At 32.0% G+C, this 26280-nt stretch overlaps 2 protein-coding genes and 2 pseudogenes across 2 annotated transcripts; 3 read left to right on the forward strand and 1 right to left on the reverse strand.

Moving 5' to 3' along the window:
• Window positions 1-3398: 3398 nt before the first annotated feature.
• Window positions 3399-6923, reverse strand: LOC142518951 (uncharacterized). The gene is made up of 7 exons (XM_075621814.1): window positions 6784-6923; window positions 6623-6677; window positions 6337-6463; window positions 4485-4599; window positions 4309-4398; window positions 4120-4218; window positions 3399-3627 (listed from the first exon to the last, which is right to left on the reverse strand). Exons 3-7 carry the CDS (start codon window positions 6402-6404, stop codon window positions 3523-3525), a joined length of 477 nt encoding a protein of 158 aa, XP_075477929.1. The 5' UTR covers window positions 6405-6463; window positions 6623-6677; window positions 6784-6923; the 3' UTR covers window positions 3399-3522.
• On the forward strand, window positions 6413-8861 carry LOC142519553 (1-aminocyclopropane-1-carboxylate oxidase homolog 1-like; annotated as a pseudogene).
• Window positions 8862-19338: 10477 nt separating this feature from the next.
• Window positions 19339-20714, forward strand: LOC142519443 (1-aminocyclopropane-1-carboxylate oxidase homolog 1-like; annotated as a pseudogene).
• A 1827-nt stretch (window positions 20715-22541) lies between these two features.
• Window positions 22542-24021, forward strand: LOC142519444 (RING-H2 finger protein ATL16-like). The gene has a single exon (XM_075622468.1). The coding sequence runs from the start codon at window positions 22865-22867 to the stop codon at window positions 23873-23875; it is 1011 nt and encodes a 336-aa protein (XP_075478583.1). The 5' UTR covers window positions 22542-22864; the 3' UTR covers window positions 23876-24021.
• The last annotated feature ends 2259 nt before the right edge of the window (window positions 24022-26280 follow it).

Below are 26280 nucleotides of genomic sequence, written 5' to 3' on the forward strand. Positions count from 1 at the left end.
ACAAAAAAAAACCTAGAAAAAGGATATCATCATCTATCTAAATTTCCGGCACACACAAACGGCAAAAGTGGAACCGGCTCGTAACCGAACGGCTGCGCCGGGTGCTGCCATTTCTTCATAACCACAGCCGGGTTCCCAGCCGGCGCCGGCGCTTCGTTTTTACGATCAGAGCAGGACTTCCTCTCATCAGTCAGAATATTCGACACAGGCGACAGAATCAACGGCGACAAGAGAGGTATGGCCACGTTCCACTCCATCGCCGGAGCGATCTGTATAGACGCGGGTGCACTCCTCTGCAAACGGGTAGATTTGCGATGCGCCGACAGATTCCCTTTCCTGATATCAGTCATATTAAATCCAATTGGGATGTAAATCGGTGAGAGAGATTGAATAGTTGAGAGAGAAATAGGTTGAGCTGGAATCAGGGGTTGGGTGGTTATAAATAAGGGGCTCGTGGAGGACACGCTTGGGCGAAATCTGTAATTTACTTTCGGTCAAAGATAAAGGATTTTTTCTCTGCCTTGAGTCGGCGTGGCTTGGTTGACTCTCTCTGTGCCTTAGACGAAGCCATTTATTTTAAATAAAATAAATGTGGATTCGGACAATTTTCGCCTAATCGTGAAGCATATTTTGGCATTCACAAAAAATTAACGTGAGACGTTTCATAATTAAATTTTATGAAATAGATTTTGAAAAGAATTATAATCCGAAAACAAATCATGACTTTTACATAAGAGTAGCTTTATTGTGAGACGGTCTCACGAATCTTTATCTGTGAGACGGGTCAACCCTACCGATATTCACAATAAAAAAAGTAATACTCTTAGCATAAAAATTAATATTTTTCATGGATGACTCAAATAAAATATCTGTCTCACAAAATACGACCCGTGAGACCGTCTCACATAAGTTTTTGTCTATCAAATTTTGGTCTTAATATTATATATGTCATCCGATTTTTATTGAAATTTTGATATAATATCGAACATGGTTGATATGTATGTAGCATATATGTAAGGCAATTTATATGATCAATTTTAGAAAAAATTTAAAATATCGAGTAAGTTTGTATGTCATTTTTTGATTAGTGGTTCGTAAGGACATGAAAAATTAAGGAAAAGAAATGGAATAACCTTCAAGTTTTATAATTTATATTTGGTCAAAAAAATATAAATTATAATGTAAAATATGTATAATTTACTTAGCTGGAAAAGCCGATGAGCTGTCAGTTGATAGCGCCGAACTAAGAGAACAACTTTCCAACGGAAAGGAATTATCTTGCTTTGACCATGATATTTTCCGAAACAACGGAATATTCCTTCAGATAGTAACGGTTCCCCTTTTTACATGATTACATGCATCCGTGGATAACGTCCGTTGACCTTTATATATATATATAAAATAAATAAATGAGTCATCGAGATCTACGGCTGCGGTATTCTCACGTGGAAATTTTTGGACCGATATATCTTAAACTTTATAATTACTTTAATTCACCAAAAAAATAATGAAACATTAATTAGTTCTGATGTATTCGGTATAATTATGTTGATTTTTACTCATTAACTTTTCCCAGATTATAGAAAATTTGGAATTCTAGGAATATGTACATATTCAATCAAGAAGGAATATGTAAAAGGTGAGATTCAATCAATCAACAACGGGAATACGAAATCGAATATTTTAATGATTTATCTGTGAGACGGGTCAACTCTATTGATATTCACAATAAAAAGTAATACTCTTAGCTTAAAAAGTAATACTTTTTCATGGGTGACCCAAATAAGATATCTGTCGCACAAAATACGACCCGTGAGACCATCACACAAGTTTTTGGCATAGAATTAAGGGGATAAAAATATAATAATTAATCGAATTTTGAGATCTTTGTTATACTTGAAGAATTAACTTAGGTACCGTTTGGTTCATGTTATGAGATATATAGTATGGAGATAAGTAATATTTTGTAATAATAAAATAAATAGAAAATGATAGTTAATATAGTGTGTGATTTAATTGATTTGATTAATTAAATTTGAGATAATATTATATTACCATTTTGTCATTGTTGAAAATATTAATATAATATTAATAATATTATTTATTAAGGATAATATCGTAATTTTATATTATTAATTTGATTGATGTGAGTTAAATTATTACGAATTTGATTGATGAGAAATAAATAATTAATAATTTGATTGATCGAGATAAATAATACTTGTACAAAACAAATGATATGATAGGACTATTTATATTAGTAGTTATAAGTATTTGAACCAATTATGGTTAACTAAAAAACGAATATATAAATTTAAATATATATGGTTAAGACTTAAAATTGGGGACCCAATGCGTGAAAATGTCAGCCAATCAGGGAAAAATTAAAAAGGAAAACGTGGGCCCAATGATTGCAAATTGTTGAATTGAAAATGTCTCCCTATGCCGACCTTAACTGGCCATGCCGCGGGCTGATACTAGCCAGGAGCCATGATTACTTCGTCCAGGGGTGTGCTGTATATGAGCCAGCTGGATATAGGCGTGACTTTGCCGAATTATTTCACGGCTCTGATGGCTGAGACGCGCAGGGGTGAGGAGTTGGCGAAGAGGAAGTAGAGCGGGAAAGGGTATGCGGGATTTCGGGTGGCTCTATACCTGGAAGCCTACGGGTTATGGGGATTGAAGGATGAGACAATAATTCCTTCCAAAATTAACTTTGGGAAATTTTTTTAAATAAAATCCACCATATTACTATAATCAGTTTTAACCTTCGATTAAGTTAATTTATCAAAATAATCTTTTTATTATATCAAATTACAAAAATATCGTTTAAACCCTATTCACCATCAATTTTTTTCTCAATATCTTCTTTTCTCACATCAATTCCATGCTTTAGGAGTTTTGAAGCATACAAACTTATCACATAAATCCGAGTTCTAAGATCTAATTAGTGGGAATTAATAGAATGTCACAAGATTATGTTGGACTCAAACCGTCTCCCGATGAAACCTCATATTTTAGTTAAATATTCTTAATTTTAGATTTCAATTAGTTATCAAATATTGAATGATACAAGTTTAAAAGTGCATAAAAATTGAGAACATAGATTGGACAATGATTGTAAAATAACTTACTTGAAATAATGAACAGAAATGTAGAGTAACGGCGATAAAGGGGAATGAGGTTCATGTCAATTGGCATGAATCTGTCTTTTTATTTATTTATTTTTTTGTGATAACTAGGCACATAATAATAATAATAATAATAATAATAATAATATAAAATAATTCCCCAAAGCATAAAAATATACTTTTAAACAACATAGGTTCAAACAGAGCTTGATGGCGTCTGATATAATCGATTCTATCGTCAATTTAAGATAAAATATATTTTTAAAATAAAAAAAATAGACCACGACATCAAATTTTGGTGCAAATGTGGAAGTCAACTAAAAATAAATAAATAAATAAATAAAATTCTTAATCTTAAAAACTAAAACAATCTAATTCAAAATCCTAAGATTTAAGCTGTCTTGGGTTTGGGGGCCTTTTTCTGTGGTTGCTTCTTCCTCGGGATAGAGTTCTTCATCCCTAGGAAATACAGTAGTGCACCAACAAATGCCACACACTGACACCAAAATGTAAACCAAAGTTATTCAAACTGAAACTATGATGAAATGTTCAACCACCATTGAATAAGAGAGGATAGAAACAGGCGCGCATATTCAAATACAAAATTTCATTATATATCAGAATAACTAAAGTTCAAGCCAGACTCGAAAGGGTGTCGACTTAGTCTTTGTGTCAACTAAAATGCAAGTGTATCAGAAAGCAGACCAGGAGGTACAATTACAGCAGAAAGTTTGATCAAAAGCGTGATAATGCAGTCCTAGACTATGCCAGCGTGAATATATTCCTGTCTAATTTTGAAGGACTGGTGTTTACGAGGACCATTAGACATTGAATTTGAGCATATCCTAAGATTTGACTAAGAATTCATTTGCTTGATTGAGTCCAATAATCCCCATCAGGTTTTTTCGTTGATATGTTACGTGGGTGAGGTATACCAGCTTAGCATGACACGAAATCCTTTATTTGAGTTTGAAGGTTTTAATATTACCTGGAGGAACTCATGCAAGAGCCTGATAAATTCCGGCTCACCAACAACGTAGTTGTAAAAGTCATACAACATAGGTGCTGTCAAAACCAAGTACAATATCTGCAGGATTCAACAAAAAAGAACTTAAATGTATTGGTAACGATGAGTTAAAACCGAGTAAGGCATAGGAATATAGAAGTGAGTTCATACCAGAAGAAAAGCACCAAAACCACTGCCAAGCACAAATAAAAGACCTCCTAACCCCTTCAAGAAAATACAGGCAGCAACAAAAGTCTTGGACTGCAAAACGTACAACATAGAACATGAGAAAAAAATAATTTTGCACTCCGCGGGAGAAAAAATATCTAGAATACAGGATCCTTTACATCAACATGCAAATTGTTTTTCCCGATTCTGTTATCAACAAACTTCTTGACAAAATGTAGCTTGGGAGCCCATTCTTTAGCTGCAGGTCCACCATCATCTCCAAATTCATTGAACCTACAATAATACAAGCAAGCCATATCAGTAGAAGGCAACACAATACAATGTTATGAAACAGGATGGTCGATGATTTACATTGAAAACAACACAACCAGACATGTCTTTCTTTAAAGGTTTAAACTAAAAATATGACTTGGGTGCTCACAACCATACACACAAACAGAATTTATCAAGCGAGTAAAAAATATATATAAAAAACTAGCCTCCATTAGTTTGACAATCTGGGTAAGCAATCAGACTTTGAAAATCTTAATATGTTTGGATACTTGACTGTTTCACAAACAAGTATGGCTAATGTTAGACATATCAATGGCAAGTCTATAGAACTTAATTAGATTATTCTAATTCCAAATGTTAAAAGTTGTCAGTAATATTGGAAGAGTAACCCACACCCAAGTTCTCTTTTCATCCATTCTTATTTTCAGCCGAAATCTCCACATTTTGGTTTTGTTTGGACAATCTCAAGCTCTTCCTTCAATGCCAAATACAACTTTCCACATTTCAGATTTAAGATCCCACCATATCAGCTTTAATATCTCACTGTTCACTTAATTTGATTCTTGACAATTTATCATGTCAAGAAGGTGATACATGTGAGTTGTGATAGATAGAAAACACATGTATTAGGCTAAATGAACTAAGGAAATCAAATGGTAAAGGTTGCTCATTTCATTGCCGGCTCATTAGAAACAAGAATATCTTCAAATTACCATCAGTTAACTCTATGAAAGAATGACGGCAAAACTAGTTCAGCAAATGTTCATTTGTAAATCTACTCCAGAATACCTTGTGTATGCTAACATGAAGTTTCATTATCATAATAAGGATCAACATTCCTATGCATTGCTCATAAAACATATAGTTATCCAATCAAAAACTAATCACTAATGACCGTTTACTAGCACCAAGTCTAACCTAGAGAGTAAAAATCCATCAAGCCAGACGTGTTGTGCTCACAAGAAATACAGGCTGAAGACCCTATATGAAGTTTGAGAAGAATCTGAGCACAACTTATATTCGGCTGGTTAATTTAGTCCCAGTGCACTGCTTGTTTCCCTTTTTTTCCAGAAGCACCGCAAAACATTTGCCAAATTAGCTGCCCAACACTATAAGAGCAGTCTTGTGCAAAACTATACAAAATTAAGCTAGAAAGGAAGCTCTTTAAGCAAGTAGACCAAAACCAAGCAGAAGATATCCCATAATCACGAGGCAGAGGAAGTTAATTTTTGAAAAGGTATAAAGGAAAATGTACTTCACTGAAACTATTACAACAAGTTCATGTAGAAAATATCAAAGTAAGCTGAGGCCCTATTTCTTGCTAACAACAACAATTTCTAAGCAAAAGTTCTGTAAAAATGTAATCTTGGCCCTTTATTTTCATTTTCTACAGTACGAAACAGAAACAACCCTCACCACTTAAAATCAATTAAGCCTGGAAACCACAAATGAAAAACCCGAAAACTCAAGGTCCAATAAAATCATGCCTATCAAGGAGGAACAAAATCAAGAAGCTATATTTTGTTTATTTCATCTTCTCTGATTCACAAACGATTTAGCAAATTTATCCGGCAAACAAAAAGGGTAGATCTGAAACTATGAGCCAATGCCGTACAAAAAATGTCGAGCTTCAAATTATTAGCATGCCCACACACAAACACGTACACACATCTATAACAGATCTAATTACACATAAAGAAAGAAGAAAACTGAAAAAGCAAGAGCGAATTGGGTTACATTAGCCACGCAGATAGGATGAAGATGGAAGCAAAGAGCAGTCTTCCAAGAAAAGAAAAGAAACCCATCTTTCACAATGCCCGGCCCTTTGCTCTTCCGCTTTATCTCTCTCCGTTGCGTGTGTGTGCTGAGAACCGGGAAAAACGGTGTAAAGGGGAAAAGGGATTGAGATTCAGAAGGCGTATATTGATGTATCTTAATAAAGGTGATGTCTATATGCAGATATTAATATTAATATTAATAATTCCATTTCTTTTCTCAGAATTTGACTTTCTTCATATTTTACTTGTTTTCTTGGTCGTTGACTTCATACACACATCTAAATATCCAACAATCTCGTCCTGTAGATGAATGAAGGCCATGGATAAATCTCAATTAATAGTTGGAATTACTCCAAAAATGAAAATAATTTTGACAGAATAAGCGAGCTGAAAGCATTTGATGAACCAAAGCTGGTGTGAAGGGACTAGTTGATGCCGGAATCACAAAAGTCCCTCGAATTTTCTTTTCTCCACCAGATAAATTTCAAAAGGACTCCAATCCCACCATCAATGATGGATTCAGTATCCCAGTTTTGGATCTTGATGGGATCGAAAATGACCTGCTTCGTCGAAAAAATATAGTAGACAGAATCCGTGATGCATCTGGGACTTGGGGTTTCTTTCAAGTGATTAATCATGGGATTGGAGTGAGTGTTTTGGATGAAATGCTGGCTGCGATAGGAGTTTTATGAGCAGGATAATGAAGCGAAAAAGGAGTAGTGGTATACAAGAGACGGGATGAAAACAGTGGCGTACAACAGTAATTTTTATCTGTACAGAGCTGCATCGGCTAATTGGAGGGATACTACTTGCTGCAATATGGCTCCTCCGATTCTAAATCCAGAAGAATTTCCCGAGGCATGCAGGTAATTTTTCAACAACAACAAAAAACTAATATTTGTAGTATAATTTTTCACTGGAAGCATATTTTCAATGATACGATTATTTCAGTTTTGGTACTCGAAGCCATATTTGGAGAAAGATAAAGAATTATAGTTGCGTGGAAATTGTACATGGTTCGTATATAGATTGGAAGAATTACAGTTGATCGATTTTGTTGTGTAGCAGATGCAAAGGCATCGAGTCAATGTGGAAGAATTACACAGTAGATCGGTTTTGATTTCACTGAAAATTTAGGGTCCGATTCCAACAAATGACACTAATCCAGACGCACATTTTGAATTTTCCCTGAGCCTGAAATCACGAAGAAGACCGTTAGAAGGGGGCCGAGAGGATGTCCCGGTGTAGCTCCTCCGACGCTCAAATCAGAGACTAGAGATATAAAGGGATATCAGCTAAGAGTGCAATATATTGAATATATCAGTTATACATCTCGTATTTATAGAAGAATATCTGGACCCGTGCTGGCCTGAATTCCATTTGGGCTAAGGATGGGCTAGGGGTAGTGAGTCCATCCATGGGATGTCAAGTTTAAAAGATTTGAGTTTTAGATTGGTCGAGAATATAAAATCTATGTCCACAGCAGAGTTTAATTTGAAAGAAAAACAAAAGCTCTGTCAATAATACATATTTTAAAGGCTCAAGAATTGAGCGGTCTCCTCAGTTATTCTTTTGACAATGTTATCCTCGCAGGGACATCATGATTGAACATTCCAAGCATGTGAAAAAGACGGGTCGACTTTTGTTCGATCTACTATTGGAGGCTCTCGGTCTCGACCCTAATCATCTGAACAACACAGGTTGTTCAGAGGGGCTAGCCATCTTGTATCACTATTACCCTGTATGCCCTGACCCTGAGTTGACCTTAGGAGCAAGCAAACATGCTGACTACGACTTTCTCACTGTTCTACTTCAAGACAACATAGGATGCTTCCAAGTGCTTTGTCATGATCAGTTGATTGATATTACCCTTGTGCCAGGAGCACTAGTAATCAACATTGGAGACCTTTTACAGACACTTTTCTTTCTACTACTTTGCCTTACTCCCGTGGTTGTATACCCGTGCTAATTTACTATTATCTTGAATGTTTTTAACAGCTGATGTCAAATGACAAGTTTAAAAGCGGCCAACACAGAGTTGTAGCGAATCTTGCTGCCCAAGAGTATCTGTGGCTTGCTTCTTTACTACTGGTTTGATGCCATCATCAAAATTATATGGACCCATCAAAGAACTGCGGTCTGAAGAGAACCCTCAAAAATACCGGGAAACCACAGTCCAAGATTAATCACTGCACTACAATGCAAAAGGTCTAGGTGGGACTTCTGCTTTGTTAGATTTCAGGTAATAAATCGACGTTTCAAGATCTGCCTGTCGTCTAACAGTATTGGGTGCCATGAATGATATCTGTTTCTTGTTTTGTACGATCTGGAAAATTCGACTCTAAATTGCATCTTATCACATGCCATCTTGAAAGTGTTGATATCCTATCACTGGTACCTTGAATTTAAAACCGTTCTTTCGTATTGTTCGACTTTGGACTGTTGGATTTTTTTTCTATTTTGAATGGAAATTAGATAAATAAATTTTGGGCTTGTTAGGTGGATGGTTAAATCTGGAATGAAAAGTGTCTCACGTACGAAAATAATCTTAATATAAATGAGCTTATATTAAATTACACTTTGTGAAATGTAAAAATTATAGTCAAGAGGTTCTCTTTCGTCACCGCAAGGTCAAAAAACTTCACACTAATTACTCATTTTTCGAGAACTACTATATTAGCTTACACGTATCCAAAAGAAAATGAAGATATCTAAGATTGCAGGCGCTGTCTGTCTTTATCTTTTAGATCCTTCATGTTAAATATCAAAGATTTGTTTTTAGACTAAATCTTTTGTGAAGATGGTCTACGAATCTTTATCTGTAAGACGGGTCAATCCTACCGATATTCACAATAAAAAGTAATATTATTAGCATAAAAAGTAATATTTTTTCATGGATGACCCAAATAAGAGATCCGTCTAATAAAATACGACTCGTAAGACTATCTCACACAAGTTTTTGCCTTATTTTTATTCTGTTTATCTTGCAGTTATCACCCCTTTTTAAATACCTAGTCATCCCGATATTTGCAAATTTATCTTAAAATAAATTCAATATAATATAATATATAAATCAATAGATGTGCAGAACTAACACAACGGGTAACACTAAGGGTACGTTTGGTACGGGTGATTAGGTGGGTTTATTTTTTTTAACCCACCTAATCACATGTTTTGTAGGGGTGATTATTTAATCAAGTCTATTCCTCCTCCTCACCCCCTAAGATTATTTCTCACTCTTAATCCATCATATTTTTTCAATTTTACACTTCTCCTAAATCCAAACTCACCACCACTTCCCTACACCGACCGTCACCGACCACCAACACCGACCGCAGCAGCAGCCGCCGCCGACCGTCGGCCGATCGTCGGACCGCGGCCGTCGTCGCCGCTTCCGGCCAGCCACCGTCGACCGCCGCTGCCGCAGACCACCGCCACAAAACTTGAAGGGCAATTTTGTCAATTCATCAAAAGATTATTATTTATCTCATTCTTAAAAATCATTCCAAACATAATATTATTTTATCCTTTATTTACTTCAATCATTCTTTTTATCATTTCTCTATTAATCATTTCATTATTTAATCACCACAACCATATTATTTGCATAAATTTTGTAAATGTTGACGTATCAAGTATAAATGTACCAACTTGAGTAAAAAATAATAAAATTCTACCTTCTAAAAATTCAAATTTGATTGTAAATTATAGTTTTTTATGCCAATAAATACATTAAAAACAAAGGATTTTAAAGAAAAATAATACTGCAACTCAAAAATAAATTTCTAGATATGATTAGGGGTGAGCATTCGGTCGGTTCGGTTACCGACCGAACCGAATTAGCGATAACCGAATCGAACCGAAATATTTAGTCATAACCGAATCGACCGAATTAATTTTCATAATCGATGAAAATCGAACCGAATTAAAATCGGTTAATTCGGTCACCGAAAAAATTGTGATTTAACTTTAATTATATATGTAATTTTTTTTGAATACTACAATCAACACAAATGCATAAAAACATAAAATCACACACATCACAAATGTATAAGTTTTGTTTGAACACAATTAATACATATTATATCGATTTTAAAATTAAAAATTAAAATATATATAAAAATTGATAAATAATAAAAATTTATTAAATAATAATATTTATTATATCGGTTAACCGATTTCAAAATTTTGAAAACCGTAACCGAACCGAATTAACCGATATAACCGAATTTTTTTAATTTAAAAACCGAATTTCCGAAATAACCGAACCGAATTTTCGAATTGGCTCGGTTCGATCGATTAATTCGATTTAACCGAAATCTTGCTCACCCCTACATATGATTACAGTAGTAATACAATGAAGGGAAATCAAAATAAATATAAATTGTCATTGTCCTAAATTTAATGGGCTTATCGAGTTCGACCCAGAAAATTAATGAATTGTCATTGTCTTAAAATAATAGCGTAATAAAATAGTTATTTATCTTTTTGGTGGAATAGCTATAATCTTCCAAATTATGGGTCAGAGATAACTATTTTTCACACCTTTGTTTATATCCTTATCTTATTTCAAAATGGCGGCAACGACTTGAAATAAAATATTGAGCAGGTCTTTTGTGAGACGCTCTCACGATTTTTTATCTGTTAGGTGGGTCAATCCTATCGATATTCATAATAAAAAATAATACTTTTAAGTATTAAAAATAATAATTTTTCATGGATGACCCAAATAAGAGATCTGTCTCACAAAATACGACCTTGAGACCTATCTCATACAAGTTTTTTTCTTGAATATTCACAGCAAAGTGCATTAAATACATATTAATAAATGTGTTATTTAAACCACTACCATGATGTGTCAAGTTACCAGATCAGATAATCAATGCGAATTAAATATGTATGAGACATAAAATTTATTTTAGCTGTAAAACGAATATTTGGATTTTTTTTTCCCATTTTAGTTTTTTTTAATGTAGTGTTAATGTATCTCTTGAAAAATGTTGACGTGATGATATCATTCAAACCAAAAATGATTAAATTTGAAAAAAAATATAAGTGAGCGGATTAAGACTGTAATTTGATTGGTATATATATTTTTTCTTATTTTTATTTATATAATTCGGTTGTGTAAGTGTGAGAAAACAAGAATATAACGTAATAAAATTGTGATAAATATACGCAGGAATTAAGATGTTAAATTAGTAAACTGATTTCCCACGATAAATCCTCAAAAAATTTATTGATTACACTAAATACATAATATCTCATAAGGTGATATCAAGAGTTAGTTTGGATGATAGGATATAGTGAGCTCTTACCAACAGATCGGGAGTTCACTATCTTCTTGTCTCTGTCATCTCAGCTTTGAGCTTTTTACAAATACTTTGTCCAATATGGTTCATCTAGTCAACGTAGTTTCCAAGTTATTGCGTTGATCTTTTGGGTTTACTCAGATGGAAAAAAAACGACTGTGGATTCTCATATATAGAAGTAATGTATATATATACTAGAAATAATGTACGTGCGTTGCACGTGAGAAACATATGTTGAAATAAAATTAGTTAACTCAACAAAAGATAAAGATAATAATATTGTAAATTTTGATCATTCGTGTTAATTAGCATGTGTAACTAATTTAGAAAAAAATATATTTTTAAATTTTAAATAAAGATTTGGACTACTAAAATTTTTCTCATATCTTTTTTATCATATTGTTTTCTTCTGTTATTTGTCATATTCTCTCAATAATGCATATATTTTATTATAATATTCAATTATTACAATCTTTTTTGACAATTAGTGATCCGTAATTTTTTATTTACAATGTTGTTTGATTATTATTCTATTTCATGTAAATTGACAACAATTTCTACTGGATGTTTTTACTTTCCTAGTCACTTTTAATTTATTAAACACTTGTATTTGATAACATATAAACTACACATTATTATTAATGGTGAGCAAAATTTCGGTTAAACCGAATTAACCAACCGAACCGAGTCAATTCGGAAATTCGGTTCGGTTATTTCGAAAATTCGGTTTTCAAATTAAAAAATTTCGGTTATATCGGTTAATTCGGTTCGGTTACGATTTTCAAAATTTTGAAATCGGCTAACCGAATTAATCGATATAATAAATACTATTATTTAATACATTTTTATTATTTATCAATTTTTATAAATTTTTTAATTTTTAATTTTAAAATCAACCCAATGCTAAAGAAAAATTTGCGATGTATGTGATTTTATGTTTTTATGCATTTATGTAGACTGTAGTGTTAAAAAAAAATTGCATATATAATTAAAGTTAAATCACAAATTTTTTTAAAAACTAATCGGTTAATTTGGACCGAATTAACCAATTTTAATTCGGTTCGGTTTTGATCGGTTATGAAAATTAATTCGGTCGGTTTGATTATGGCTACATATTTCAGTTCGGTTCGGTTCGGTTATGAATAATTCAGTTCGGTCGGTAACCGAACCGACCGAATCTTCACCCCTAATTATCATAACAATCTATCCTCATATAAAAAGTACTGATGTATTGATTTAAAAAAATATTGATTAAATGTTGTCATTTATTTATAATTTATAATAATAATATTTTTGACAATAAATCATCTTTTTACTGACTCTTATGACACTTATTTTAATATTTCATATTAACTCATAAGTATAATTAGCATAATTAAATTTCTAATTTCATATTGGTATTACCTCCAGAAAAATAATATATTTAATTTTTCTAATTGTTTAAATATCTTCACGGGATCATTTGTGTACCCTTATATTGAGAAAAATTCATTGCATTTATAAAGTTTGAATAGTAAATATAACTTCATAGTATACATTTAATTTGAAAACTGAATTCATTGTATGACAAACAGTTCTTCCATTTCTATTTTTTTTGTGTAACCCAAAAGAGTTAATATTTTTTATCTTTTACCTTCTCCAACATACTGTAAAAAGTTAAAAAAAATATTTATATATAGAAAAATATTTTTATTCATTGTTTTTCTTGTCTATATATTTTGTTATATGTGAACATATATTCTACTTCATTGTCTTAATTGTCATATATCTTTACTATATAATTTGTGTACTCATTTTGTAGTTTTTTATTATCTGGACTTAGGTTGATATATTAATATGTGATATACATAGATATAAGAATTTTCAAATTCAATTTATTCACAATACTTTTTCATAACAAAGGACATGCTCAAAATAATAAAAATTAGGATTCATAATTATTTTAAATATGATATAAAAATAATATGTGTGGAAACTTTTTTTGAAATTTTAGTTGCAAAATACAGTGATAAATGCATGTAGGTGTACTATTTCATTGTGACAATTATAACTTTCTTTAAATATCTTATTTCTCACTCAGAGATCAAAATTTGTTTATTTCTTATTTTGATTATCGACAAATCCAATATTTCATTTAAATGTTTTTGTGAATAATATTTACATGAGTTTTATTGTATATTTATCCAATTTGAAAGGGATAAATTATAATTCAATATATAATAATATTTGAAAACTGTAGAATGCTTCTAAATTTAAAAATCGAGTAACATGTAAGGGACCAATTCAAAACTAAAAGTTGATGCAACATGTTTCATCTAGCTTTATAATCGAATAATGTAGGATCGAGCGTTTGTCATTTTACCAAAAGCTATAACTGATGGTAACTATGCAAGTCAAATCTTTAAATCAAACAACAGCTCAAGCGCCTACCTATCGTCGACCATTATTGTACCAAACAATTTATCTCCTAATAATTGCACTAATTGCAATCAATGAAAATCAAAGTCGCGATCTTGGCTCTGATACCAATTGTAGGATCAAGTGTTTACTGTTTTATCAAAACCTATAGATTATGGTAACAGTGCAAATCAAAACTTTTTAATAGTACAACAGCTCAAGCGCAATATTTCAATTATTCTACCCAACATGATCAATTATTGTACCCAATAAATAAGTTTATGCAAATAACCTTTTACTATATAGCATGTTGACAAAATCCCGAAACCCAAATTGAAAGTTGAATTAATACATTCATATTCATCATTAAATTTTACTATTTAATTTTAATAGATTTAACATGTTTATCCACTAAAAATATTGAAAGAATTGTTTATACAATTTAATAAAAAATCAAAGTACATCAGTTTCTGATTCCGAATAACGATCACATTATTATTACGTTACAATGATAAATAAATTATTATTTTTAGTTTATCATCATAGTCTTTATCTCAATACACATTTTTTAATATAGGATGTTAAATTTAGTATTGACATTAGATAAATATAGTATTAATTATAACATTTTTTTTATTCTTCTCAATACATTACTTTTTATATCTTCAAATATATTAATCTATTTATTATTGTATACAAAGTATAATAATTATTTGGTTAATCGATCAGAATTAAGAATTGATGTTTAGAAAAAATTCCAATACATCTTTAAAGACCAATAGATGATGAAATTAAATTTGAAATTAAGAGAAAAATTAAGAAAATGTAGAACACTACAGTGCATGAACTTTCGCTTTTTACAGTGACAAAACATAAGGTGAGACCAAGTGAGATACTTATATATATGAGTCTCATTCAACTTAGCCCATTATAATATTTTTATTAACCCACTTTGTCCTTCGTTTTTACTTCACTAACTTTGCAAGTGTGACTCATTCAAACATTAGCTTTTTATTTTTTTAGTACATAGTGGTCTCCACTCTCACCGACTTCAATATTTAGAAGTCGGTATTAATAGTTTATAGGTAATAAACAATTATTTAGTTTTTATTTTCTGTCTTTTGATTAATTGTGTGATTTTTTATGTTCTACCTAATTCATTTTTAGAATTTTTATAATCATGATTAGAAGTGTCACACATACAATATAAAATTAATATATTTTAAAATGTTAATATTGAAGTGTCGAATAAATGTATTAAATCATTATTTAAGAACTTTTAGAAAAACAATATACATCATAATTCAGATTTAAAGATTAATATATAAATAAATAATTACGATGAATATTTTATCAAAAAAATCGTGTTAGCCCAAAAATATTAAATATGATTACTATAAATGAATTTTTATTAGTTAATTAAAAAATTTTCAGCAAATGCGCTGAATTAATTAGAATGTTTTTAATATAGTATATTGATAAATGTTTTCCCATATGAATTAGTGATTGAGTCCTTATGAACATTTAAAAAAAATGTGTCTTTACTTACAGTAACAGTGTCTTACAATTTAAAATATTAAATGAAACAAACTGTCAAGATAAAAAATTAATTAGGAAATTCAAGAATATGTGGTTACTCAATTAGTTTAATTGACACGCTCTTTAGTTTGCTGATTTAATAGATGTTAAATCCACAATCACTGAGTTTGACAAGAATTTTTGTAGAATAAAATACAATTATAATAAATTACTTGATTGTTATGAAATTTTGTATATTTCATATATATTTGATTTATTTCATTTATAAGGTTGAAATTTTATATATTATGATATAAGATTTGTTATGCATCTTAACATCGATAAATTCACTAAAAATTTATATATTAATTCCTGCTACAATATAATTCTGGTTTCGTCACATACTTTTGTGCATTCCTTTGCTTGAATTTATTGTTCCTCATTTTACCAAGTCTCATAATATGTCAAACATGAAAGTGAATATTAATTTAAAGATATGATAATATTTATATATTGTAATAAACATACTTACCCCTCACGATACTGATAAAACTAACTTAAAAATAATATGTTGACGAACATATTATCAGGAATCCAAAAATACAACTCAAATGTCAACTTTGACACTCAATTTTGAGTGACTGCCAAAATGTCTCAACAACCCACAATTTTTGAACAAGATAGTAACATTACAATTTTAAAATCAAAATGATATTTTCCATTTTATATCAAGAATTCATGATTGAAAATCGATAATATTAGATATATAGATATTTAATATAAACCCGTGCGACCTTTAAATAAGTCGACAAAATTTCAACCCAACTCACTTAAACTGTTTGGCGGTGCAGGCCAAACCAACGGACCCAACCTAAATTGACGGCTCAAATCAATACGATTTCTTACCGTGTTTTATTTAAATAATTTATAAATATAAACCGCAAAAAAATTCCGGCAGCAAAAAACTGTGATTTAAACACATAAATTTTAGCAAACGGTCACAAGTAAATAGATTTAAAAATCTAAAATTATTTTTGTAAAAAATTATATCACAATAAATTTTTTGACCATATTTTATTAAAGTAATTTTTTAATATAAACCTTTGGAAAAAATATTTTTTAAACGCATAAGTTATAGTCAACGTCACAAAAATAAATTAATGAGGGCATGAAAAAAATTAATAAGACATCAAAAAAAATTCACAATTCGATAATGAGTTATTTCTAAAATTTAATTAATTTAATTTACATAATAAAAAGATAAATAAAAAATCGAAATCATTGAATTAAAAATAACATAATATAATGTAGTTAAGCATAAAAAACCAAATACTAATTTACATAATGAAAATATATTATTGGATAAAAATAAGATATTATAATGTGAGTAACATAAAAAATTAAATACTAGTTGTGGGGACCCGGACGCTAATCTTTTTCTTAATCATCTTTGGGATTTAAATTATCAGTTAAGATAAAACAGGGTCTAAAAATTTTTTCTTTTTAAAATACAAGTGCGGAAGGTAATGGCATCTAAATAACATACATATCTGTATAAAACTACAATTCAGTAGAAAGATACAATAATCTTTTAACTAATCTAAGGTTCAACTACTAAAGTTCAAGTAATAAAACCAAATCTATCCAAGTCCGGAATCACCACGATAAACTCGTCTTTTCTCATCATCTTCTCGACCCCGATCTTGCCCCACCTGTTGTCATGCACACATACAAAACAAGACAACAGCCGATACTCCGATGAGAATAAATCCCAGTATAAATCATGGTAAGCATGCATATAACCATCTAAATCATAAAACACGCTATCATGAACATATTCAAAAGTAATAAATTTCATAATCTATGAAATCAATTTAAACTAAGCATGCAACTCAATTCAGATAAACATGCAATTTAAATCAAATCTTATAAACATGCTATCATAACTGAAAGCAATAAACATGGGTTTCATAGTCTATGAACCCACATCTATAAACACATGCAGTTCTATTCAAATCATGTCTAGACTTGGCTCGACTATAACTCTAGGGATCTCAGTGTGAATAAGACGATCTATCACCTACCCTCCCAATTGAGGGTGACGGTACGTCTTATTCCTAGACTTCGGCCTGATCTGTATCCACATCTACAATAGGAGAATGATCTTCCCCTAAGCTGTGATATCACCGAACATCTAGAAGTTTGACTGATCTGTCAAGACTCCCTATCTTAAATGCAATCCATAACAATCTGTAATTAAAGCATAGCATATCAACACATAAACAAAACATATTCATATCAGAATATAAAATAATCTAGTATGTGATTTTGTTGGGAAACTCAAATAAGATCTTATTTGAGTTGTGTCTTCCAGAATATCACATGAATTATACCTTTGTCGTTCCGGTCTGACGAAGACGATGACCTGTATTCAAATATGTCCATATCAAATCTGAAATGACAATATCGAATACACTGCATCAGTGAATAACTCAATACACAATCTGTTCTGATTAATACTCAACTCAATACACAATCTGGTCAATATCAATGTAATCTCAATCACTATCATATCTGATCAATCTAAATCAATACTGAATCTGATCCATCTAAATCCAATAATTCAAAGTAAGACTTGGTTTGCTCAAAACTCAATCTATATCAATTCCGGAGGCATAACGGCGCAAATTCGATATACCCGGCAACTCAAACATCATTAATCTGATACCAACGACTAAAAACCTCACAATATCAACCACAACATAATAAAATCTGCACCTACTAGGTTCGAACAACATGCTGGATTTTTCAAACCAATTCATATGATGTCCGTTCTTCGATCCGATTACGGTTCTATAATCTCTATATACTCAAGAACACATATCAACAATTAAATCACAAATCCTCCAACATCTAAATTTTGAAACATGCTGGAAATGGATGAAAATTACCTCCCCTTGAAGCTCTTAAGGTAAGGATCAAGAATCTATACTTGGATTAATAAGTTGATGGTTGGATGCTGAGATATGAATTTTTGAAGATCAAAATCCTTGAAGGAACCCATGGAAACTCACGTTTTCACCCTTCCAAGCTAGGCATCCATGAAGAAAATGAAAATTGGAAGGGAATGCCACGTTCAAGAGGTGACCAAGACAAGTGTCCCACTTAAATTTTCATATTTGCACTTTAGTCCCTCAACTTTTCACTAATTACAAATTGGCCCCCGCTCAATCTTTTTAATTCAATTCAATCCTAAATAATTCCATTTCAATTCTAAATAATTGCAAACATCTTGGAATATAATTCAACACTCCAAAAAGTTTCCAATTACATACTCTCGGATTAAAATAATATCATCTTTATTATCTCGGGCCTTACACTAATAATCACACATATTTAAAATATAAATAAAGAAGAAAAAAAGACACATTTAAAGTAAGCAATTAATATAAAACAAGCAATTAATAAGAAGAGAAATGGAAATTCAAAATCACATATTTATATATATAATAGATAATAGATATATTCACCAGCAGGTTACTACGCCTACATGTGTCCTAACCTCATGTATATATGGGTGAAAATATGATAAAGTCAATTGCTTAAGACGAATTTTAACACGTGACAATATCAAATGTCAATGGTTTGAGATCAGCTATGACGAAGTAGCCCACCATGACTAAGCTGTATATTTTATCTTGTCTCTTCAACTCACTGACATAGATCTTTATGTCTATAAATTAGTTACACGATCACCAGGCCGTCAGGTACTAATCTTACAGTGCTCTACAATTACATCTAATGGCAGGAGTAACACCAGGATTCCCTACAGGTAACCAGGAGTATGACAGAATGGAAATGCTCCAGGCTTTCGATGAAACCAGAGCTGGTGTCAAGGGCCTGTTAGATTCTGGAATACATAAAATTCCCAGGATTTTTATCAGGCCATATGAGGAGCTGTTGCAGGAATCATCAACTTATAAAAGGGCAAATGTCCAGGTTCCTGTAATTGATCTCAGTGAAATTTGGAATCCCGACAGGCGGAAACTGGTCGTGGAGGAAGTAAGAATTGCATCGGTAACATGGGGTTTTTTCCAGGTTATAAATCATGGGATTCCATTGCCTGTTCTTGATGGCATGATTGAAGGTGTGCGCGAATTTAACGAGCGAGATCCGGAGGAGAAAAAGAAGTATTATACACGAGACAACACAAAAGCTGTAAGATTTAGCAGTACCTACGATCTTTTTACATCAAGAACTGCTAGTTGGAGGGATACTTTGACCCTTTCGTTTTCGGATCCTGACCATCCAATTGATCGAAACGAACTGCCAGCTTCTTGCAGGTTAATTTGATCCCCACCCTCCTTTTAGTTAAGGAATTTATGATTCCATGGTCTAATTTCTACCGAATGATGTTGGTTTGCAATTTGTAGGGAATCTGCTATTCAATACTCCAGACATGTAGAAATATTGGGGAATCTCTTACTGGGATTATTATCCGATGCTCTTGGACTTCAAACCGATTGTTTGAAAAATATGGAATGCTCGAAAGGGCATCGTCTGCACTGCCACTACTATCCAGCATGCCCGGAACCAGAACTGAGCATTGGAACTGGCAAGCATTCTGATGCTGGATTCCTCACTATTCTGCAGCAAAACCAAATTAGGACAGGTCTCCAGGTTATGTATGAAGGTCAATGGGTCGATATCGAGCCATTTAGAGGTGCTCTGGTCGTAAATATCGGGGATCTTCTCCAGGTACATACGTACGTACATACATACATACATAATCGTGGCTTTTGGTCATGAAATTTATCTCTAATAATTTATCATATATATAGTTGGTATCAAATGGAAAATTCAGGAGCAACGAACATAGGGCAATTTCCAATGAGATTGGTCCAAGAATTTCTGTTGCATGCTTCTTCTCTGGACCTGTGAACGGATGCCAAAATTTATGGGCCCATCAAAGAGCTAATCTCGCAAGAAAGCCCACCTTTATACAGAGAGGTTGTCTTAAGTGATTATGTAGTCAAGTTCCTCAGCGCTGGACTTGACAATTATCGTGCTCTTGATTATTATAAATTTTAACAATTTATGTTGTCTGAAATTATGAATGTATATTGTCGAAATAAATATTACGGATGTTGTTTGAAAACCAGGACACTTGTTCTTAAACCCAAAATAGCTCCCTCTCCAATTAAAGTTTTATAAAATTATGATATTTTACACGATAAAAAATAAAAAAGAATGACGAGATTCAAAAAATCTTGAAGTCGGAGAGAGACATGTACGTGGGTAAGTATAAGATCACTATGTATATTTTCATCGGATAGATGCTACACACGATGAAAATCATCGGGTATAACATAAACTCACACACACACACACATATTTATATATATATATATATATATATATATAATATGTGGAATTAATCAGAAAGTATTGACCAAGATGTGGGTTCTTTAATATTTTATTTCTTTTGGTTTCCCAGAGTAAAAGATTCCTCGATCGAACCAAGTCAATCTCACCAAATAAAATATTTCTTATTTTTTTTACAAATAAACTTACAAAACTAGTACAATTCTCTCCTGTTTTTCTAAAAAAAAAACATTTATTATATACTTTGGAAGCAAAGAAAATGGACGGTCCATCCCAATTCCCACTAGGCAGTTTGGAAAATTTGTGCCAACAAAATATCGTCAAAACATACAGCTTTCTTGCCTGCCACAACCTTTTACTATGTCGCAACAATTTGAGAACATAAAATAAATGCGAAACTACATAATTAAATTAATTGATTTCTTTTGAAGAATAAAAATAGCTAATGACATCATAAAAATAATTTCTAATAAAAAAGTTAATAACTTACAGTGGGTATTTAAAATTTTTCAGAAAGTATAAAAAAAATTGGAAGATTTTGCTTGAACATGAGCAATTTAGCCACCCTGTTGCCCAATCACGCTGAATATCCCTTTGTCATTGTCCCATATATCTACTTTCTTCACTTTTAGGAATTCTTTTTCCTTTGTGGAATTTGCCTTTTCGTGTATATATGCAATCGAGTAATTGACGGGCCGGGTGAATTTCTAGATTGGGACCCGATTGGACGTTCGTTGCATTTTCTTGGCTACTACTTCAAAAAGATGAAGTAAGTGTGTGATTAAGGAGAATACAAGTAAAAAAAAGGTTTGAAATGGTCGGAAACCTACAAATCGTTGATGGTTTTGTGATTAGATATTTATATTTTTGCATCAACTTCATACTCACTCAGGCAGTTTACTATATATGATTTATCACAAAAATTTGTAATTTTGTTAGGCTTACCGACTAGGTTTTGCTACCCTACTTAAAGCCCCTTCCCTCTTTTAAACAAACAAAGAAAGAGAAACGACTGCTAGAGCAAGCAAGCTAGCAAATTCGAACTTGTTAATTTTTCGATCATCCAGGAAATTTGTGAGGCCAGTGCCGAAAAAAACGGGGGGAGATCATCGGTATCGTGAGATTGAACAGACAGTGTGCGGCTCATGACAGACTTATAGACGAAATGAACATGAATAAACCGATCTCACACCGGAAGAGGAGAGATTCCAAAACTGTTCAAGTATGAGACTATGTAGTTGATGATTGCTTAAAAAATTTGATATGTAGTATTCATATCAAGAATGTTCGTATTCTTTTCGTGAGCTCACCACATAATAACTCCAAAGTTAAGCGCTTGATTTGAGGTAATTCTGAGATGAGTGACTCACGGGAAAGTTTCCTAGGTTGCGTGTGAATGAGGACATAAGCACGTTGGAAAGACTCATCTTATTACAGTGAGGACAATCGTCAAATACGAGACAATACAAATTTAAATATGGTTAACAAATTTATTGGCAGCCAAATTTCTTTTCTGATTTAGGCTAGATACCTTTTAACCAACCATCCGCCACTTTCTTTGGGTACATCTTTGTTTTCCCACTTAAAATATATTAACATTCACACGTCCAAACTTTGTATCGTCCATCTTCTTTTCTCTCCCCCACACAAAATCACCTCCAAGTACTACTACATTCTTAAATTCAAACTGGGATTCCTTTTAAAATTTTTTTTTCCAAAGTAGACAAACTTTTCCCCGTCATTTATGAGCAAGTAACATGTTCGAGTCTTGGATGATTTGTAGTACTCCATCTTAATATTTCATGCTTTTTTTTCTGGAAAATTTTGAATCCACTGATTTTATTTTCTTGAATAAAATCTTTTCGTGGAGATAGCATGTCACTGCCTCCCATTCAAAGTCCGCCATCCTCACATCTTGTTCCGTCTTTGTCTTCTTCACATACTGGCTTCCCTATTATAGCGATTGCCATTATCGGCATTTTAGCGACTGCTCTCTTGCTGGTTGGCTACTATGTCTTTGTGATCAAATGTTGCTTGAATTGGCACCAAATTGATCTTTTAGACCGGTTTTCATCCTCTAGAAGACGCCGTGCTGAAAACCACTTACTGTCTCGCTCTCCGGTGCCCGAGAATCGTGGGCTAACCGAAGCTGAGATCAGATCAATCCCAGTTTTCAAGTTCAACAAAGGAAATGGAAAAGAGCCAGCAGTCCGAAACTCTAGCGAATGTGCCGTTTGTTTGATTGAATTTCAGGAAGAAGAGCAGCTAAGAATCATCCCAAATTGCGGCCATTTCTTTCACATTGATTGTATAGACGTTTGGCTTCAAAACAACGCCAATTGTCCACTTTGTAGAACAAGCGTTTCAGCGACTCCTACAAGTCACGAAATTCTTGCTACATATCCTTCTCCTCGATATCCAAATCCATACACTGATAACTTCACAGGAAGGGATGAAGATTATGTGGTTATTGAAATAGGATCTGATCTACAGAGCCATCCCAATCCAGCACCACATGGGATTCAAGAAAATTCGAACTCCAGCGAGTTTTTATCCATTAGCCCTTCACCGGAGAAGTTCGAACCCAAGTTCTCGCTGAAGAAATCCAAGAAAGTTTCAAGCATGGGAGATGAGTGCATTGAAAGTAGGCAGAAAGATGAGCAATTCTCTGTATTTCAGCCATTTCGAAGGTCATTTTCCATGGATTCAGCAGATGACAGGCAGTTGTATTTAGCTGTTCAACGTATAATGAATCAGAAAGGTGACGCTGCAATCAGTAGTGAGACTATAAGTGCAAATGAAGGTTGCAGAATTAAAAGATCGTTCCTTTCTCTTGGGAATGGTAGAAGTGCGGTTCAACCAGTTGAATCAGAGGCGTTAGGCTAGATACTTTTATTTTATTTTTAGGTATATAATGAATTTTTTTAAAAAGTAGATTTTTTCAGAGATTCCTAGTTACGTATATTGGCTGGCGGATGGTAGGTGTATATATTTTATGTTACTTTTCGTTTTACCAATGTATATGTTTTGATGAGAGTAGTTAAAAAGTGGGCAAAAATCTGTGTGAGGAGACATATATTTTATTTGGGTAAAAAATATTATTTTTTATGCTAAGAGTATTACTTTTTATTGGGAATATCGGTAGGGTTGACCCGTCACAGATAAAGATTCATGAGACCGTCTTACAAAAAATCTACTCTAAAAACTGATATTTAGTACCATTTATGTGTGAATGATATTTTTTTTGGAAAAATGAGTGTAAATTTTTTTTTTGGGGGTGGGGGGAATAAATTGAAGAGGGCCATTAAATATATCAATCCCTAAAAATATATATAAATAAAACACAAAAATTCTTGTGAGATGGTTTCACATATCAATTTTGTGAGACATATATTTTATTTGGGTCGCTCATGAAAAATTATTAATTTTTATGACAAAAATTTTATTTTATTTTAAATATGAACAATGTTTATCCGTTTCACGAATAAAAATATATTATAAAAAACATACTTTAAATAAAAAGTCGACTCCCCAGTACCCATAGCTTGAATAAGGGAAAGTTAGATTTAATGGATCACATATCTAATTTTGAGTAGAAGACATGATTGAAATCGTCATTGCTTTAACAACTTTCCACTTCATTTACATCATTTTTCTTCGAATAATTGTTTATTATCATTGAATCAAACGATTTTCCTTTTTGGCTTTTACTGGAAAATTTTGAAGTGGGAAAAAATATATCCAAGAATTACAAAAGAAATTTGGATGTTTTCACTGTCATGGATTGGGAGGTAAAGGGGTCCCCCCCTTCCCAAACCCTATATTTATAATGCAAACAATGACATCTTACCAAATTCCCAAATTTTAGAATTATTTTTCCCATATAAATTTTGTTTGGATTCGGTTCAAAATCCTCCACTTTTTCGCACTATATTTTCTGCTACACATATATACGTACGATATAACACTTTTCATTTTATATATTAAAGATTATTTTCCAAAATATAAATAAAGTTACTAAAGATACTTGGCGGAGTTTTACTTTCATATAATGCGAAACATCATGCGGAGATGAAATTGAAGTGACATATCTCAATAAATAATAGATATCTTCTTATACGGTCTCATTGATCTTTATTCGTGAGACGAGTCAATCATTCTTATATTTACAATAATAAGTAATATTTTTGATATAAAAAATAATATTTTTTCATGGGTAACCCTAACTCAAATAGGAGTTTCGTCTCAAAAATTGACTTGTGATACCGTCTCACAAAATTTTTGTGCTCAATAAAATCTGTGTGCTTTGAATCAATACAAGTTATGACTTTAACGGATGTATTGGTTATGAAATTTTAATGATTTTTGTGAAATTTTAAAAGTTTAGATGTATTTTATCTGAACTTTTATATTTTCTATAAAAATTTAATGATATTTGATGTAAACTTAAGTAGATATATTGGTTTAAGACTAATGCATCAAATCGAGATTTATTTATGAATTTTTTTCTTTATATTTTTGAAAAGTTATGGAAAAGGATTTTGACATAGCGTACTTGGAACGATCCAATATGAACAATCCTTATCTACTCTACATGGCTAGCGTGGTATGCAGATTACTACGAGAGATCAAAGCTTATTCATTGCACACGTAAGAGTAGCGGTTTCGGGTTTCATTTTCATTAAAAAACACATATATGGTTCTAATTTGTATTTAAATAATCATTGATGTCCGTAACATATTGGACTACTTTGTATAATTTTTTCCCTAATCTTAAGAATGAATAATTAATTTTGTTCTAACTTTATCAAGAATCTATAAATAATCTCTGACCTTTATTCTTGTTAACGCTTCTTTTTATAAATTATTCTCGACTCCTGAAGACAAAAAAAAATCGAGGAAAAAGGTCAATTTCCTTTTTTTCTTCCTTGAAGATTACCAAGTTGCATTCACCAAGGATGCTTAGCGATTGTTCAATTTGACCAATGGCATCGAATAATTTTTGAAATAATCTCTCTACTCCATATATATATATATATATATATATATATATATATATATATATATACCCTAATTATGTAATTTGGGTATACATTTTCCAAGCTAAGGATATATAGATTTTAATGATAAATTTCTTGATATTTCTTCGTTATTACATAATTAGGGTATACATTTTCCAAGCTAAGGTTATACACACACACACACACACACACACACACACATATACACCCTAATTACATAATTAGGGTATACATTTTCCAAGCTAAGGATATATAGATTTTAATGATAAA

The sequence above is a fragment of the Primulina tabacum genome, chromosome 11, assembly GCF_025594145.1.
Source record: "Primulina tabacum isolate GXHZ01 chromosome 11, ASM2559414v2, whole genome shotgun sequence".
NCBI lineage: Eukaryota > Viridiplantae > Streptophyta > Magnoliopsida > Lamiales > Gesneriaceae > Primulina > Primulina tabacum.

Excerpts from the sequence above, each read along its gene's own strand:
- LOC142518951 (XM_075621814.1), bottom strand. The coding sequence starts at position 6,404 with ATGGGTTTCTTTTCTTTTCTTGGAAGACTGCTCTTTGCTTCCATCTTC. Across the intron at positions 4,219-4,308 it reads GTTTTGGTGCTTTTCTTCTG|ATATTGTACTTGGTTTTGAC; the intron begins GTATGAACTCAC and ends TGAATCCTGCAG. Across the intron at positions 3,628-4,119 it reads TCTTGCATGAGTTCCTCCAG|TGTGTGGCATTTGTTGGTGC; the intron begins GTAATATTAAAA and ends TTTTGGTGTCAG.
- LOC142519444 (XM_075622468.1), top strand. The coding sequence starts at position 22,865 with ATGTCACTGCCTCCCATTCAAAGTCCGCCATCCTCACATCTTGTTCCG.